Raw genomic sequence first — 17,682 nt, forward strand, 5'->3', positions numbered from 1 at the left:
AGTATGTGAAGACAACAATTTCTCCCACATGGATGTATCAATTATACAGTTCCCAATCTGAATTCCCAGGAGAATTTTCACAGGCCTTGGCACACTGGTGGAAAAGTTCATCTAAAGGGGAGTATGTGCAAGAATTGCCAAGGAATGTTTAGAAAGCAAAAAACAATGAGGGAGCTTGGACTGAATATGAAGACATATGTCTTGGTCAACATCCCTAGACATGGTGCTGCAGACGAGGATTCTTGTGGGATTTTTTTTTGGGTAGGGAGGGCAGGAGAGGGTTTCCTTGAGAGAAGCAGGACAGGGAAGGGAAAGCTGTTCATCATTCATGAGGTCTCAGCTAGAGATTGGATTCACTGTGATCCTATGGCTGAAGCTCTGGAGGACAAGTTACACCACAAAATGAGTCCTATTTTGATGCAATGGAGCTATCCTGCCCTTTGATATCCTTATGCCAGTGGGTTATAGCTGAAGTATGTCCAGACTGGGGGTGGTGTGCTGCTGGCTCTCATTTGAATTGTCAACCAAAACAGCACCTGGGTGCCAGGAGCACTGGCTGGCAAAGGGAATCTGGTTGGGACCCAGTAGCAACCATTACATTATAGGCTTGGAGAAGAAAAGGGTCACATGCAGTGTCAGTCACAGATGTGCAAAGGTTGTGCCAAAACTTGGGATGGTGGGGAGTCCACAAGTACTCTGGTTCAGGACTTAATCATTTTCATGTCCTCACTCAGAAGCAGTGGAACCACTTTTATGTTTTTTTTTTTTTTTTTTTTAGATTTTATTTATTTATTCATGAGAGAGAGAGAGAGAGAGAGAGAGAGAGAGAGGCAGAGACACAGGCAGAGCGAGAAGCAGGCTCCATGCAGGGAGCCCGATGCGGGACTCGATCCCGGGACTCCAGGATCACGCCCTGGGCCAAAGGCAGGAGCTGAACCACTGAGCCACCCAGGAATCCCCCACTTTTACAGTTTCTAATTGTCAATGTATTTTCTACTTTTGGGACAGTTTTGATACTGGGAGGAAGGGCTGATGAGATAGAAAGTTAGGGAAGGGCTCAATGATTGACAGCTGTGATGACGTTGAAAATTAGGTTTAAGAACAAGGATGAGAATTTGTAACTGGAAGGGGGAATTTCGGAGTTTGGTGATTTCCAGCAGGAGCTGTTCTTGGCAGTGATGACACTCACAGTGGGACCATGTATGTGGATCATAGAGGAGAAGGAAGGGGAGGGTCAGGAAATTGAGAGATGTCCCAGCATGGACTGGGAAAATATATAGAGGGGTGATAGGGTTAGAGCAGACAGGAAGACCTTGAATGTGTGACATGGTAGATGGGGGGAGATATGGTTGGGGTGGGCAAAAAGGGGGTAAATCTCTAAAGGGATCACAAGGTGATTGAAGGAAGAAGAGCTTTTGAAGGAGCAAGAGCAGGAGACTAGGCATAGGGACCTTACTTCCTGATTCCAAGATATGAGTGGGTGTCCCAGGGAAGACTGGGGGTGTGTGGACCTCAGGGGAAAGCCAGAATTCCCTGTAAAGGGCCTGGTAGAGGAAATGCCTTAGGAAAAAGTAGAGGTCTTGTGGATGCAGCTGAGCGACACACCAGAGGGTCTGGGTCACAGAGAAAGCAATCAGAAGACATATACTGATAGGGATGTTCAAACATAGAACATTATTGCCAACTCAAAGATTTCATATCATTTTAAGAAAATAGCATCATTTCAATGGCATCCATAACCAAGTGCTGATTCTTTCCAAACCTTACTCAATTGGTGTATCTTCCAGTGACAATGAGAAAGAAGAATTAATTAAGTACTGTTTTGAGTTTGCTTAAAGACCTGTAATCACAATATTAAAAAAAAACAGAAAGCAAATTGACTGTTGAGATTGGCACAGACATTACCCATGCCCTTAGAAGGTGCATCACTGAATTGCTTCCTTCAGTAGTCATGCAGGTGAGAGGGAAGAGCTCAAGTGTCCTTCTGGGATTTGTTTCTTGGCAACAATGACAAATCTTCACACCCTTTATCCAAGACTAAAGCTGAGAATAATCCAAACACTGTTTCTTTTAAAAAAATTTTAAATTTCAATTCAATTTAATTAACATATAGTATATTATTAGTTTCAGAGTAGAGCTGAGTGATTCATCAATTGTGTACAATACCCAGTGTTCGTGACATCACGTGCCCTTCTTAATGTCCATCACCCAGATACCCCATCCCCCTACCCCCTCCCATCCAGCAACCTTCAATTTATTCTCTATAGTTAAGTCTCTTATGCTTTGCCTTCCTCTGTGTTTTCCTCTTATTTTAGTTTTCCTTCCCTTTTCCTAAATTCATCTGTTTTGTTTCTTAAATTCCACATGAGTTAAATCACATGGTATTTGTCTTTCTCTGATTGACTTCTTTTGCTTAGCATAACACCCTCTAGAGCCATCCACATTGTTGCAAATGGCAAGATTTCATTCTTTTTGATAGCTCAGTAATATTCCAAATTCCATTTCATTTGATAATATTCCATTGATAGCTGAGTAATATTCCATACATATATATATGCTACATCTTCTTTATCCATTCATCTGTCAATGGACATCTGGGCTCTTTCCATATTTTTGCAATTGTGGATGTTACTGCTATAAACACTGGGATGCAGGTGCCCCTTCAAATCACTATGTTTGTATCCTTTGGATAAATACCTAGTAGCAAGCAGTGTTTCTTTAATGGACTAGTAGAGACAGTAGGGATGTTTCAAGATTAACAGGAAAAACTGGAATTTGAAGGTGTAATTTTTTATTGAGTTTTTTAAATTTCAGAAATAGTGTTGTTTTCCTGAAATCAGTGAGCTTGTTGGATGTTTATGAATTTTTGGTCCTTAGCCCAGTGTTTGGCACAGAGTAGACTCTCAAGAAATGTTTACTGAGTCAACTAAAATGAGAGCTTTCATAATTCATGGAAAGAATGCTTAAGAACAAGAGTGGTGTGTGTGTGTGTGTGTGTGTGTGTGTGTGTGTTTAGCTGCCTGCCCAAATTTTTCTTACTAATTTTTCTGGTTATTTTCTAGCAAAATAGTTCTCTTTCATTTTCTTCTTTGCATTTGGCATCTCAAAACAATGCAACTGCTAACTGCTAAGTTAACTTTATTTCAGAGACTGGGTTTGTCAGGACACAGCCTTGTACATCCACGGTAAGTATGCATTAATTCAGCTCTTTGTCAGGCTATAAACCAGTGGTTTCCAACCTTGTCAACACATCATAATCACCTGGGGTGATAAAAATTCTGATGTCTGCTTCTTTACTGATTTAGTTGTCTGTGGTAAGGCTTGGGCAATGTTTTTGTTTTTTTTGTTTGTTTGTTTCCCAGGAGACCTAAGTGTGTATCCAAGGTGGAGAACCAGTGCTCCAAACAGTTCTTTTCAGAGGATCCCCAGATCACTGGGGATGAAGGCCCTTTTACAATCTCTCCACCTGGGTCATAATTCATTCGACTTGGCCATTTTGGTCCTGGGTTGAACTCCTGCTTTTAGTTTTATTTTGCTGTCTGGTTGATTTTTATGTCTTTATGCTTGAGCCTCCAAGATCCTTTATAATGGATTTTGGAGAAGTTAAAATTTAAATTCTATTTCTCTATGTCATAAGGCACATCCTTTTTGAGTACACAAAACCATTGCTGACAGCAAATGCATAAATTCATGACCATGAGTGGAAGAAACAGAAAAGCCAATCCTCAGTTTTGTCATAAACCTTGCATGCTAATTTTTATTAGGGAATTCGTCATTGAGAAACCAAAGGTTGTTTCACTGGAACTGCAACGATAATGACTAGGGAGAGGCAGAGAGAATGCTATAAATTCAAGATCTCAACAACTCATGTTACACATGCTTCTTTTGGTTCCTCGCTCAAGCCGTCTCTGCCTCTTCAAAAACCAGGTAAGTTCTTTCTTCAGTTTCATCTGAAGACTTCTGTGTCTTAAGAACACTGATGTTTGTTGATTTGAAGAAGTACTTTTATTGTGCAATTTTCCTTGGGGTGGTTTTATTTACTGTAGAGCCTGCACAGCCATGACAATGTATCATCATAGTGTTTGACAGTAAATTAATTTTATTTCTGAGTTAACTTGCAAGGAATCCCTGCAAAGAAATTTGGGGTTGAAATGGAAGTTTTAACATCAGATGTGGAATGCCTTAGCAGGGATGGGCACTTGCTCATCAAAGTAACACCTTCAAAGTATTTAGGCTTTTAAAACATTTTATTCTGCGTTAATCTCATTCTTGTTTTAGGATTTTTCTTCAAGCCTTTATTAATCAGTTATAACACAGCTGGTGGGGAAGAAAATAGGTGTTTTATTTATTTTTGTAAATATTAACTGCTCTTTAAAATTGTTTTTGTGTGTGTGAGATAATAAAAGTCATATAAACTCATGGCACAAGCCTGAAACAATATAGAAAAGTATAGAAAAGAAAACACTCTCTCTTTGCTCTTTAGGGAAAATTCAGCCCAGAGTCAAATTTTTATGCAGTTAGGGATTGGGGTAAGAGAATAAATGCATTCTGCCACGCTCTGCATTAGATTTAGAATCACCTGAGAAATAGAAAGTATCACAGAAGGAGCCACTGTTGGCTTCATTATTTTAAGGTTGAATTGGAGAACATTGCTTGGACCTGAGGCCAGCGGGGATTCCTAGGCCTTTCCCTGGCCTGCTCAAGGGCCAGCAGCTGGACAGTTAGATAGGAGCAGGCCAGGGCTGGGTCTGCCAGGGGGGAGATTAACACTGTAGGAGGCAGCAGGCAGGCAGGTGCAGGCAGGCTCTGGCAGAGAACAAGAGAGAAGAAAACCATTTAGGCGTCAACCCTGCTGCCTGGAGAAATGAGAACAGAAACACCAGCTGATGCCAGATTGATTCATGTCTCCTGTCCAGAGAAGGCCAAGAAAAGGCAGAGAAGCAGATAACAGTGACTTTTCCCTGGGAGGATGAAAATCTCTATTTTCTGAATCAATGCAGGGAGAGGAAGAGAAGCAGGAAGGGTTCCTGTGACATAAAGCAATTCAAATAAGTGTAATGTTTTTATTTGGTTTTGGTTGTTGTTGTTCTAGATCTTGCCGGAATCTTCATGGATTCACTTGGTGCAGCATACACTCACTTTGGGTTTAATCTCTTCCAAAAACTGAATAAAATAAACGATGGCAACATCTTCTTTTCCCCTGTGGGCATTTCTGCTGCCATTGGCATGCTCATCCCAGGGGCCCGAGAAGCCACCGCCATGCAGTTGCAGAGGGTAAGGAGGTTCTCATTGCTGTCCAGCATGTCTCTGGGGGTAGCCCTCTAGCATTACCTTGAAATGGGGCCTGGCAACAGAGAATGAATGCATAGGAAGACTCAGAACAATTTCAGATCTATTAGGGCAGTCCTCCTCCTTCTCCAAGTACTGTCATGCTATCTGTTCCCTAGTGCTTGAAATTCCTTTGAGCGGGGGCTGAGTGAGTGGCCTTGTCCAAAGTCATTAACCTCATAATTAAAGATGGAGTGTGAAGAACAAAGCCTACTGGAAGAAGTTGCAAAATCCCCACTAGGCTATAAATGAGACATCAAAGGTCAGTACATGAATGGGTAAACCACTGTAGGTGAGATCAATGGGCAGTCAAGACCTCTGCAGATTTTGAAAGGACAGAGAAATGTTACCTGTTTACCACTGAGGTTTCTTTAACAAACATTTTGCTGTCTTCTGACTGATTCTGTGTGAGGGTTTCTCTATTCTGATCATAAACAATATTTTCTGTCCCTTCCAGATGCTTTTCTCTGAAAAAGACACAGGGAGCTCAAGGAACAAAACCGAAGAAAGAGAGGTGAGGAGACATGTGTTGCTACCTTCAGAATTTGGCTGCTTTGTGATGTGGGCTCCCTGGGAAAATGTGTAACAGAGCTAATAGTTCACACTTATTTTTAAGGAATTACAATCACTGCATCCAAGTAGAATTGCTAGTATTATACAATAATAAACCCTTAATATTAAGAGGAGACTAACTTTTTAAAAAAGAATATTTATTTATTTACCTGAAAGAGAGGGAGAGAGAGCATGTGTGGTGGTGAGGAGATGGAAAGGGAGAGAAAGAGCCCCCCATGGGGGCTCATTCTCTGGAACCTGAGATCAGACGTGAGCTGAAACCAAGGGTCAGACACTTAACTGACTGAGCTTCCCACGTGCCCTGATACTTTAAAGCACATTGACCACTCTGATGTAAATGCCCATAGATTAAATGTAAATGCCACTTTGGGGCGGAGTGAATGGATTTAGGAGTTGAACAGATTTGAGTTCAAATCCTGACTCAGTCACTTCACAGCCATGCTACTTTGGGCAAGTTATTTTCTTTGAGCCTCTCTGAAGTGGTCAGTGGAGTATCTGGAACACACTGGCGACTCACCCAGCAATAATGGTGGTGGTAGGAGGCAATACTGTTGCTACATTCCATTTTTATTTTAAGCCCCCTTGCTGATATTTTATTTCAAAAATATATTAGCATAGGACCAATGACTTCTTAGGGTCTCTTCCAACTCTAGGGTTGTAGTATTCCTTGCCTAATGGACGATCTGCTCAAACGTGGGGAAGTCTGTAGGTCAGGGCTGGCATCTGGACATGGTTAGAGACCTCAGGAGGAGCACATCTGCCTGACAGTAGTTGCAGCTCAGTCCCAGACGCTCATAAAATCATGGCTCCAATCTCCCAGCAATATGAGCTGTTCATTTCACAATCCCACATGGCCAGGTTGTCTGGCTGGCTCAGTGGCGAGTGGAGAGTCAGGCTTCTTTACAAAGTTTGTGCAACAGAACTGGGTCAGACAGCTGCTCCACTGTCCACTCAATCAAGGAACACGGTTATTCTCAGAGCACTCTCCCTCCCAAGGATGTAGCCCATACAGAATCTGTGTGGGAATTAGAAAAAAGAAGCCCCTCTTGGACAGATGCCCACTCCTGGCTTGGTGATGGGGATGAAAGTTGAATTTCAACTTTGTATAGGGCACAACTTGTATAGCTCTGCATAGAAATTATGTCCCTTTCTCAGGACTTTTCTGGGAGCCACAGAGGTACAAAGACTAGAATTACTGACTGAAAGGATATGAGGATTGGGGCCTTCTTGGAGGGTCATCTACTCTAATCTCCTTTTTCAATAGATGAGAAAACAGATGAGTAGAGTGAGCTGCTCAAAAATATGATAGATGTACATTTGATTATCACATGAATTCAGAGTATTCTGAACCTTGCTTTTAAAAATTGAAGTTAGGAGTGCCTCGTGGCTCAGTCAGTTAAGCATCTGCCTTTGGCTCAGGTCATGATCTCGGGGTCCTGGGATCCAGCCCCGCATCAGGCTCCCTGCTCAGTGGCGAGCCTGCTACTCCTCCTGCCTCTGCCCCTCTAGGCCCCTACTCATGCCCTCTCTCTCTCAAATAAATAAAATCTTTAAAAAATTTTTGAAGATAAAATGTTAAGATATTGTGTACAAAAAGTAGTAGGAATTCTTATACAATTCTGCAATTCTGAATACCCTTTAATTCTCCCCTTCAGTATAAGTTATAAACTATTGACAGATTAGCGGATGCCTCCAAGTACTTTCCTTGAACACATCCCCATCCTCTCCTGAAAGAAGTTCCATTGTCCTGAACTTGGTTTGTTATTTCCATTTAGGAATGATTTCATTGCACGTATTTTTATTTATTTTATTTTTTTATTTTATTTTATTTTTTTTATTTTTTTATTTTTATTAAATTTTTATTTATTTATGATAGTCACAGAGAGAGAGAGAGGCAGAGACACAGGCAGAGGGAGAAGCAGGCTCCATGCACCGGGAGCCCGATGTGGGATTCGATCCCGGGTCTCCAGGATCGCGCCCTGGGCCAAAGGCAGGCGCCAAACCGCTGCGCCACCCAGGGATCCCTATTTTTTTATTTTTTAATAAATTATTTTTTATTGGTGTTCAATTTACCAACATACAGAATAACACCCAGTGCTCATCCCGTCAAGTGTTCCCCTCAGTGCCCGTCACCCATTCACCCCCACCCCCCGCCCTCCTCCCCTTCCACCACCCCTAGTTCGTTTCCCAGAGTTAGGAGTCTTTATGTTCTGTCTCCCTTCCTGATATTTCCCACACATTTCTTCTCCTGCACGTATTTTTGAAAATTATTCTTTGCAACCTGATTATTTTTGGCTCAGGAATGTATTTACAAGATTCATCTATTTTAGGTGGATACTTGTAGATCTCCTTGATTCATTCTCATGGCTGTTGGTCCATTTGCCCTGTTGATGAGTGATTTTTTTTTCATCCTTCCTTCCTATTACAAACAAATGACTCTTCCTCTTTTCTTTGATTATTTATTTATTTGACCGAGAGAGCCTGAACAGGAAGAGGGGCAGATGGAGAGGGAGAAGTAGCCTCCCTGTTGAGAAAGGAGCCTGATGTGGGGCTCAATCCCAGGATCCTGGGATCATGACCTGAGCCAAAGCTGATGCTTAACTGACTGAGCCACCCAGCCGCCCCACAAATGACCCTTTTTATACAAGCCTTGTAGTTTACCTGAATGAGAGTATCTCCGTCCAGAGCTTCTAAATATGGCAGCCATTGAATTGGCTATAGAGTACTTGAAATACATCTAGCTCAAACTGAGAAGTGCTCTAAGTGTCAAATATACATCAGATTTATGAGAAAATAGTGTTGAAGGAAAGCTGTTTTACTACTCACAACACTTCCAACAACAAATGTGTGGATTCTTTCCCTCACATTAAACAATTTTGAGATTAACTGCCTGGAGTCAGAGCAGACATTAAGGGCTCCATTCTACAAGACTCCATTAAGGGCTCCATTCTACAAGACTTGCCCTATTTCAGGTTGCAAGGAAGTGGGTTCCCAGAACACCCACACTTCTGTCCAACTTGGCTACAAATCAGAGGATCACATTGCCCACTACTCAAGTTTGATAATTTGCTATAACGGCCCACAGAACTCAGGGAAACACTAGTTTACTATAAAGGATACCAATGAATAGTCAGATGAAGAGGTATATAGGGTGAGGTCTCAAACTGTCCCAAGAACAAGAGCTTCTGTCCCTGTGGAGTTTGGGGTACATCACCCCCTACCAGCTCATGGATGCGTTCCCCAACTCAGAAGCTCTTTAAACCCTGTAGTGTAGGGATTTATGTGAAAGCTTTATCATAAAGGCATGATAAATTAGGAGCTCTATCTCTAGCCCCTCTTTCTCTGGAGGATGGGAGATGGGGCTGGAAATTCCTAAGCTTCTTTTTTTTAATTTTTCATTTATTTATGATAGTCACACAGAGAGAGAGAGAGGCAGAGAGATAGGCAGAGGGAGAAACAGGCTCCATGCACCGGGAGCCCGACGTGGGATTCGATCCCGGGTCTCTAGGATCGCGCCCTGGGCCAAAGGCAGGCGCCAAACCTCTGCGCCACCCAGGGATCCCAAATTCCTAAGCTTCTAATTACAGTTTGGTCTTTTCTGGTGACCAGCCCTCACCTCGAAGCTATTCAGGATCCCACTAAGAGTTGTATCATTAGAAAAAAAGATGCTCCTATACCAGGAAATTCCAAGGGATTTAGGAGTTCTGTGTCAGGAACTGGGATCAAAGAACAAATATTAAAACAAAATATGTTCCTGGTACCCCTATCACTCAGCAAATTACAAGGTTAGGATCCAGAGAAAGAGACCAAATATACATTTTTAAAAAATGTCACAGATGTAAAATATCTCATTTTTATGTGTCATTTTAATTGAAATGATATTTAATACTTATGCATTAATATATAATTATTATGTTTTTGTTGAAATGATGTTTTAGATAGATTTGGTTTGATAAAGTATAATATTAAATTTGATTTAATCTGTTCCTCTTTATTTTTAAGAATGTAATTGTTTTTTAGATTTAATTTATTTGAAAGAGAGAGAGAGAGAGAGAGAGAATGAGCAGGGGAGGGAGAGAGGGAGAAGCAGATGCCTCACTGAGCAGGAAACCTGATGCAGGTCTCAATTCCAGGACCCTGGGATCATGACCTGAGCAGAAGGCAGACACTTAATTGTCTGAGCCACCCAGGTGCCCCAAGAATGTAATTATTAGAAAACTTAAAGTTATATATGTGACTCACATTTTGCGGCTTGCGTTATATTTCTATGGGACAGTACTGGCCTACAGTATATATCTAGGAGGTAAGGTTTATGTATGTTCGACTTTATTAAATATTAACAAATTGTTTGCCAAAGGGATTACACCAATATCTATTCCACTTAGCAGTGTACATTGGCCCATTTCACACAGTCGTACAGAGACAGTGGGACCTGAAACCCCACTGGCCTTGAAATTCCTAGTCATTTACATTCATGTACAGTTGACCCTTGAAAAACATGGGGTTGAATGGCACAGGTCCACTTAGATGAGGATTTTTGTTTTGTTTTGTTTTTTAAAGATTTTGTTTATTCATGAGAGACACAGAGACAGAGGCAGAGACACAGGCAGAGGGAGAAGCAGGCTCCTCACAGGGAGCCCGATGTGGGACTTGATCCCCAGATCAGTGATCATGCCCTGAGCCAAAGGCAGATGCTCAACCATTGAGCCACCCAGGCATCTCAGGATTTTTTTTTTTTTTTGGACAGATATAACACAATACTGTAAATGTATTTTCTCTTCCTCGTGATTTCCTTTTTTCTTTCTTTTTTCTTTTTTAAAGATTTTATTTATTTATTCATGAGAGACACGGAGAGAGAGGCAGAGACACAGGCAGAGGGAGAAGCAGGCTCGTTGCAGGGAGCCCGATGTGGAACTCGATCCCTGGACTCCAGGATCACGCACTGAGTGGAAGGCAGACACTCAACCGCTGAGCCACCCAGGCATCCCTCATGATTTTCTTAATAATATTTTCTTTTCTTGAGCTTTCTTTATTTTAAGAATATACCATATAATATATATAAAATATATTGTGTTTTGATTTTGCAGATTGACAAGACAGAAGAGATACATCACCAATTCCAAGAGTTTTTGAATGAGATAGGCAAACCCACTAATGATTATGAACTAAAAATAGCCAATAGGCTCTTTGGAGAAAAGACATACCTCTTCCTTCAAGTAAGTTTTGCTGTGTCCACCACATCTGTGAGTAGTATTGGTGAATGGCCAATGGCCCTTTTAGGACTGTATGCCCCAGAGGCTGCCCCAGCTGACTGCCTGGCTCAGCCCACATCCCTGGGTGTGTCCTCTTGCCTGTCCTCCATACATCCAGGCCCTCTGGGAGTTTTTAATTCTGGCAGTCTAGATGAGTTTTGCCTCAATCCTGTTGCATGTGCAAAAAATATGCATGGAAGTACTCAAAGTGATTTGCCCAGGTTCTAAAGTTTCCTGCTAACAATGTCGGTCATCTTAATGTAGAGATTACATTTATTTAGAGATGTTGGAAATGGATAAATTGAATTTTCAACCTCTTTCTATTCCTTCCCTGTTCTTCCTAAAGAAGTACTTAGATTATGTGGAAAAATATTACCATGCTTCTCTGGAACCTGTTGATTTTGTAAATGAAGCAGATGAAAGTCGAAAGAAGATTAATTCCTGGGTTGAAAGCCAAACAAATGGTAGAGTATGGATCAGTCATTTATCATAACACACTTCTTGAGTACCTGCTATGAGAGAAGAACTGAGCTTGACACCGCATGGGTTGCCAGAGTGCACAAACTTTTTGAGGGGTGCAGACTTGAGATAAGTTGTTCAGGGTTAGAAGGGCAGGAAACGGCATGAAGAGTAGGAAAAGACACTACAGATGGTGGAGTGGTCTCAGGCAATGGGAGAGCCAAGGGGCACCAGGGAGGGACCACCGGTAGCCATCTTCGTGGAACACATAGTGGAGAATGATTTGCACGTGGCTGTGGATCGCAATATCTCTGGGGCTCCTGAAATTGGACTCATGTCCGTGTTGGATTCACATCTTTTCCTTTATATCAGAGCCTTCCTTTCTGAGTCTGGGTCCCTAAGTGGAAATGTCACAGAGTGTTTTCTTTCTCTTTGTCAAATGAGAAACATTCAGCCTCCTTCCATCAAGACCTGCTTTTACTACCTACAGCCAGGGCTGCCCAGGCTTCATCTCTACCTGAGCGTCATGCAGGGGTGATAACACCTTTCATCCCCATCCACAGCAGAGAACTTGACAGAGCCCTCACTTCATTCTCCCTCCTTATTCCCTACTATGAGCCAAGTGCACAGGAAATACTGGAGAGTGCTATTAATACGGAAATATACTTTGGGGAATAATCATTGATACTTTAGTGTTAGAGTTTCAGAATACATTTAAAAAAATTCCAGTTATCATGAAGACATTATTATTTCACAATGCATTTTTTGTCTTCATATTTAGTCCAAAAAATGAAACAAAATTTGAAAAGCAACAAAAAAGAGAGCCTATCAAAGGGTTGATTGAAGGTATTATCAGTGTGGAATGGGCTAAAACCAGAGACAAAAGCAGTAACTCCTTTTCCAATAATATAAGAAGTTTTGGGTGGTAACTCTATCAAACGGGTAAAAATAACAGCTAACACCTACTGAATGCTTCTTATGAACCAGATAATGTTGTAAGTGCTTTACACATATTAAGTCATCTACTCCTTCCTTGCAAGAACTCTATGAGGCAGGTTTTATTCCTGTTTTACAGATTTGGAAACTGAGGCACAGCGAGCTTAAATAACTTGCCCGAGATTCCTCAACCTATAAGAGGCAAAACTGGATGCTAACAGAGGCAATCTGATCCAGAGCTCGAACTCTTAACCATCACACCTCAATTTATCCAGTGGGATAAATAGGCGATGGGCAAAGTGAGAACCTCCCTACGATTCTGGCAGCAAACATTTTGTCGGCAAGGCTTTCAGGTGCTGACCTGGCTGAGTTTTTAATGATGAGTCAAATCCGTCTGCATCATATTTGCCATGTATAGCACTTGTGATTTTTGAGGATGGGCCAATATTTTTGTTGTTGTTCGTTTGCAGAAAAAATCAAGGACGTGTTTCCAGATGATTCTCTAAACAGCCTCACCAAGCTGGTGCTGGTGAACATAGTTTATTTTAAAGGGCAATGGGACAGGGAGTTTAAGAAAGAAAACACCAAGGAGGAGGAATTTTGGCTGAATAAGGTATGGTCCTTTATTTATGCAATGTGTTTACACCTGGAATGTAAAATCTAATGTCATATTTGAGCAAGTGTACGTGGTGAATAGTAAGGGGGACTCTGAGGCTCTGATCTTTAGCATTGTTTTATGTTGAGCTAATTATTTTGGTGAGCTAACTCTGTTGTCTTATGCTTCTTTTGACATTGCATGGTCTGTTACTTTTGTTGCAGAGTACAAGCAAATCTGTGCCAATGATGACACAGTGCCATTCCTTTAGCTTCACCTTCCTGGAGGACTTGCAAGCCAAAATCCTGGGGATTCCATATAAAAACAATGATCTAAGCATGTTTGTGTTGCTGCCCAATGACATAGATGGTCTGGAGAAGGTAAAACCTTTCGTCTCCCCAATCTTGCTTTTATTTCCCGAGGCTTGGCATCCCAAATCTTGTTTCTGGGTTAGCCTGGAAACAGGGCTTCTGATAGGGATCTGGTATCTGGCAGTGCCAAGCAGAAGATATTTCTCATTCTGTGCAGCAGCTATACATGGATGTCTAAAGAGGAGCATAAGATGGTATCAGGTTTATTGAAAACAATCCATACTAAAATATTTGGGGATGACCTAAAATGAATATTTAAGGTCAAATGGGAATCCTAAAGATCAGTCACCATTCTGAGAAATGGTTAATCTCTACATACCTTTCCCCCAGAAAGTTGCATTTGCACATACAGCAAATTTTGCATCCTGTTCAGCAGTCTATTAGAGCTCCTGAATTTCTTTCTCAGACCTTTAATTTCTTTTTAAGTTTTTTTTTCTTTTGGAGCAGTTTTAGGCTTACAGAAGAATTGAGAGAAAGATACAGGGATTTCCCATGTATCCCCTGCCCCTGCACATACATATCTCCCTTCATAATCAATATTACTTACCAGAATGGTAATTTTTTTCTAACCAGGAATGAACCTAAGCTGACACATAATAATCACTTAAGACCTTTGATCTTGAAGCTCTTGATTAATTCCTTTGACTTAAAACTAGAATAAGATACCACCTAGAATGGGTCCAGTACATGGAAAACACTCAATAAATGATAGATACTATATTATTATAATACTAGATGCTATTCTGTTGCTGTAAAACATCTCTAGTAGCATTATACATTGGAAAAATTGGGGACAGCAAAATGACAGTAGGTATGAAAGCTTCAAGAGTATTCATACTCTGATCCCCAAATCCCAGTTGTGGGGATTGCCTTAGGGAAATAATTCAACAGAAAAAAATATTGCCTTTCTTTATTCATGAGAGACACAGAGAGAGAGAGGCAGAGACATAGGCAGAGGGAGAAGCAGGATCCCAGTGGGGAGCCGGATGTGGGACTCCATCCCAGGACCCTGGGATCACGACCTGAGCAGACGCTCAACCGCTAAGCCACTGAGGTGTCCCAAAAATTGCCTTTCTGAACGAAATCAGGAATTTCTGCATTAAATGTACTAGGATCTAGGATACCTAGTTTAAAATTCATCATCATCATCATCATCATCATCATCATCATCATCATCACTGTTATTCTGGGATCCACAGTATCTATCAGCATCTATCATGCTGGATACATACCAGATGACTGTAAAATGAATAGATGAGTATTTGGCAAAACTTATCAGCTCAATGGAAACATTATCTATTAGTTTGAAGATATTTGAGAGAGATACAGATCTGTGAAAAAGTTTACATTAGAACAAATAATATGGACATTCAGGGTGATTACACCTATGTAAATATATATATATTATATAATATAAAGTATATTAATCATAACATTTTAATTATATGTAATTCATATAAGTCTACTACTTAATATATATAAATTATATATCATATATTCATAAAAGACTATAGAGGAAGAGTTAAAAATGACATGATATGTATTAGATTGGTAGAATAAGAATTTATTTCTCATCTTTAAAAATTCCCTTAACACTATTGACTTTTCATGTATACACAGATAATTTAAATAAAGAAGTATAAGTCACCTGCTTGCTATTTAAAGACAGGGTCTAGTGAAATAAAATGGCTATATTTATTAAAATTAATTATTTCTAACTGATACAAATCAGTGTCACGTTGTTTCCACTTTGTATTGATAATCATACCACCTTCCCCTCCTTTTTAATTTTTCTTAATAGATTCTAGATCAAATAACTCCAGAAAAATTAGTAGAGTGGACGAACCCAGGGTACATGGAAGAAAGGAACGTGACCTTGCACCTGCCCCGGTTTGAAGTGGAGGACGGTTACAATCTGGAGGCCGTGTTGGCAGCCATGGGGCTGGGGGATACCTTCAGTGTGTGTGGAGCTGACTCTCCCGGGGTACCCTCACACTCCAGGCTGCACGCACAGAAGTTTCTACATAGGTCCTTTGTGGTGGTAACCGAGGAAGGCACAGAATCTACAGCAGCCACCAGTGTGGGCTTTGCCCTCAGCTCAGCGCTGAGCTGTGAACACTTTCATTGCAATCACCCTTTCCTGTTCTTCATTAGGCACCATGAGTCCAACAGCATCCTCTTCTTTGGTAGATTTTCTTCTCCTTAGGACACTCTTTGGCAGAAAACCAGCGTTGGAGTATTGTTTAGACTATGGAAATAGCCCAATCTTAAAAATATTGTTTTACTCGCTTGTATTCTAATCTCACTATCAAAATCAGTGATTTAATGACTGTAATAGGGTGTGTGTTTATAATTCTATTTGAGAGTGAAATGTCCTTTAGTTTGTGCCATGTATAAAGTGAGTTAAATCGAGGCTCATTAGTAATCTCCTGTTGATTTCTTCTGAAAGTAAGTCAACTTCTCATAGCTTTGTGCACTAATTGGTGAGAAACAGACTCTTCAGTAAAGACTGTGGACTGGTGTTTCTGGGAGTCTCTCTAGTTCTAATAGTTTGACATAATGCACAAATAAAATCAAACAATAATCTCCTCAATTCATGTGTTACCTTTTTCTTTCTCACCGGTGTGACCAACTGCAGAGAGGAGAATTTAGAAGCACGTTAGCAAAGTATAAATTAAAGCTTCACGCCAGAACAAAATAAAAATGTGTTAGACAAAGAGGAGTCCCATATTTTCACCCTCTCTTCTAATGGAGTATTTTACCTGCTGTCAGTTGTGTAAGCATTTTGATATTGTGAAACAAATGTGATTTTGAGAAGGTAAATATTAGAGCTGATCAATATTTTTACCCTGTAATTTTTTCAAGTGACAATAAATATTTGGAACGACTTTTAGAAGAGTGTTTTCTTTCTTTTTTGCCCATTTACATATTTCAGGTTATTTTGCGAGTGAGCTGTGAGCACTACCAAATAGTATTTTCCTGAAGTTGCTGTTTGAGAGGTTCTCAATCTATTGCTGATACTCTTTGTTGGACCTACTCTTTTTTTGAGTTTTTAACAAGATCCCATTACTGATTTATTTTTTAAGAGCTCCATTGAGCTATAATTTACCTATCATAAAATTCACACATTGTAAATGTACAATTCAATAATTTTGGTAAGTTTCTACAGTTGTGCATCTACCACCACACTCCGGTTTTGGAAAACTTCCATCATCCTAAAAAGTTTTCCTTATACCTATTCCCACCCCAGTCCCAGACAACTATTGATTTGTTTTCTGTCTTTATAATATTTTATTTGAAATTTCATATACATGGAATAATAAAATATGTAGTTTTTTGCATATGGCTTCCTTAACTTAGCACAATATTTTCAAGGTTCATCCAAGTTACAGCATGAATCAATATTTTATTCTTTTTATGGCTGAGTAATATTCTATTACATGGATATGTCAGATTTTTTTTAATCCATTCATCAACTGATGAACATTTATAACATCTCTATTTTTTTCTGGCTATTATGAATAATGCTGCTATGGACATTTTGTATACAAGTTTTGTGATACAAAACTTCTCTTAGGTATATATATACCTAAGAATGGGATTGCTAGGTCTTATGATGTCTTTTTGTTTGTCATTTTGAGGAACAGTCAAATTGTTTTCCAGAGTAGCTGCAATCATTTTTACAATCCCATAGCAAAGTATGAGGGTACCAATTTCTACTTATCCTTGCCAATAACTTGGTATATTAAAAATTTTAGCGGTCCAAATGATTGTAAAGTAGTATCTCATAGCTTAGTGGTGTCTTTTGAAGTGCAAGTAGTCTAATGTAGCAATATTATCTTTGAAAGATAATGCTCTTTCCCTAATTCAAATTTACAAAGACTTCCACCTGTTTTCTTCTAGAAGTTTCATAGTTTTAACTCTTCCATTTAAATCCACAGCTCATTTGTGTGTGTGTGTGTGTGTGTATGTGTGTGGTGAGGTAAGGGTCTAAGTTGTGATTTTTTTTGACTATGGATATACAATTAACACAGCATCATTTATTAAAAAGACAATCCTTTCTGCACTGAATTGTCTTGGTGTTTTTATCAAAAACAACCATAAATATAAGGTTTTATTTCTGGGGTCTCAATTTTGTTCTATTGAACTATATGCCTACTGATATGAC

At 40.1% G+C, this 17,682-nt stretch overlaps 1 protein-coding gene across 1 annotated transcript; it reads left to right on the plus strand.

Annotated features, from left to right (window-relative positions):
- Window positions 1-3,416: 3,416 nt before the first annotated feature.
- Window positions 3,417-16,407, plus strand: SERPINB13 (serpin family B member 13). Its single transcript, XM_072758056.1, has 8 exons — window positions 3,417-3,927; window positions 5,093-5,274; window positions 5,786-5,842; window positions 10,989-11,117; window positions 11,500-11,617; window positions 13,019-13,161; window positions 13,368-13,523; window positions 15,316-16,407. The coding sequence occupies exons 1-8, from the start codon at window positions 3,816-3,818 to the stop codon at window positions 15,718-15,720; spliced, it is 1,302 nt and encodes a 433-aa protein (XP_072614157.1). The 5' UTR covers window positions 3,417-3,815; the 3' UTR covers window positions 15,721-16,407.
- The last annotated feature ends 1,275 nt before the right edge of the window (window positions 16,408-17,682 follow it).

The sequence above is a fragment of the Vulpes vulpes genome, chromosome 5, assembly GCF_048418805.1.
Source record: "Vulpes vulpes isolate BD-2025 chromosome 5, VulVul3, whole genome shotgun sequence".
In the NCBI taxonomy this organism is placed as follows: domain Eukaryota; kingdom Metazoa; phylum Chordata; class Mammalia; order Carnivora; family Canidae; genus Vulpes; species Vulpes vulpes.

Excerpts from the sequence above, each read along its gene's own strand:
- SERPINB13 (XM_072758056.1), top strand. The coding sequence starts at position 3,816 with ATGACTAGGGAGAGGCAGAGAGAATGCTATAAATTCAAGATCTCAACA. Across the intron at positions 5,843-10,988 it reads ACAAAACCGAAGAAAGAGAG|ATTGACAAGACAGAAGAGAT; the intron begins GTGAGGAGACAT and ends TTGATTTTGCAG. Across the intron at positions 13,162-13,367 it reads AGGAATTTTGGCTGAATAAG|AGTACAAGCAAATCTGTGCC; the intron begins GTATGGTCCTTT and ends CTTTTGTTGCAG.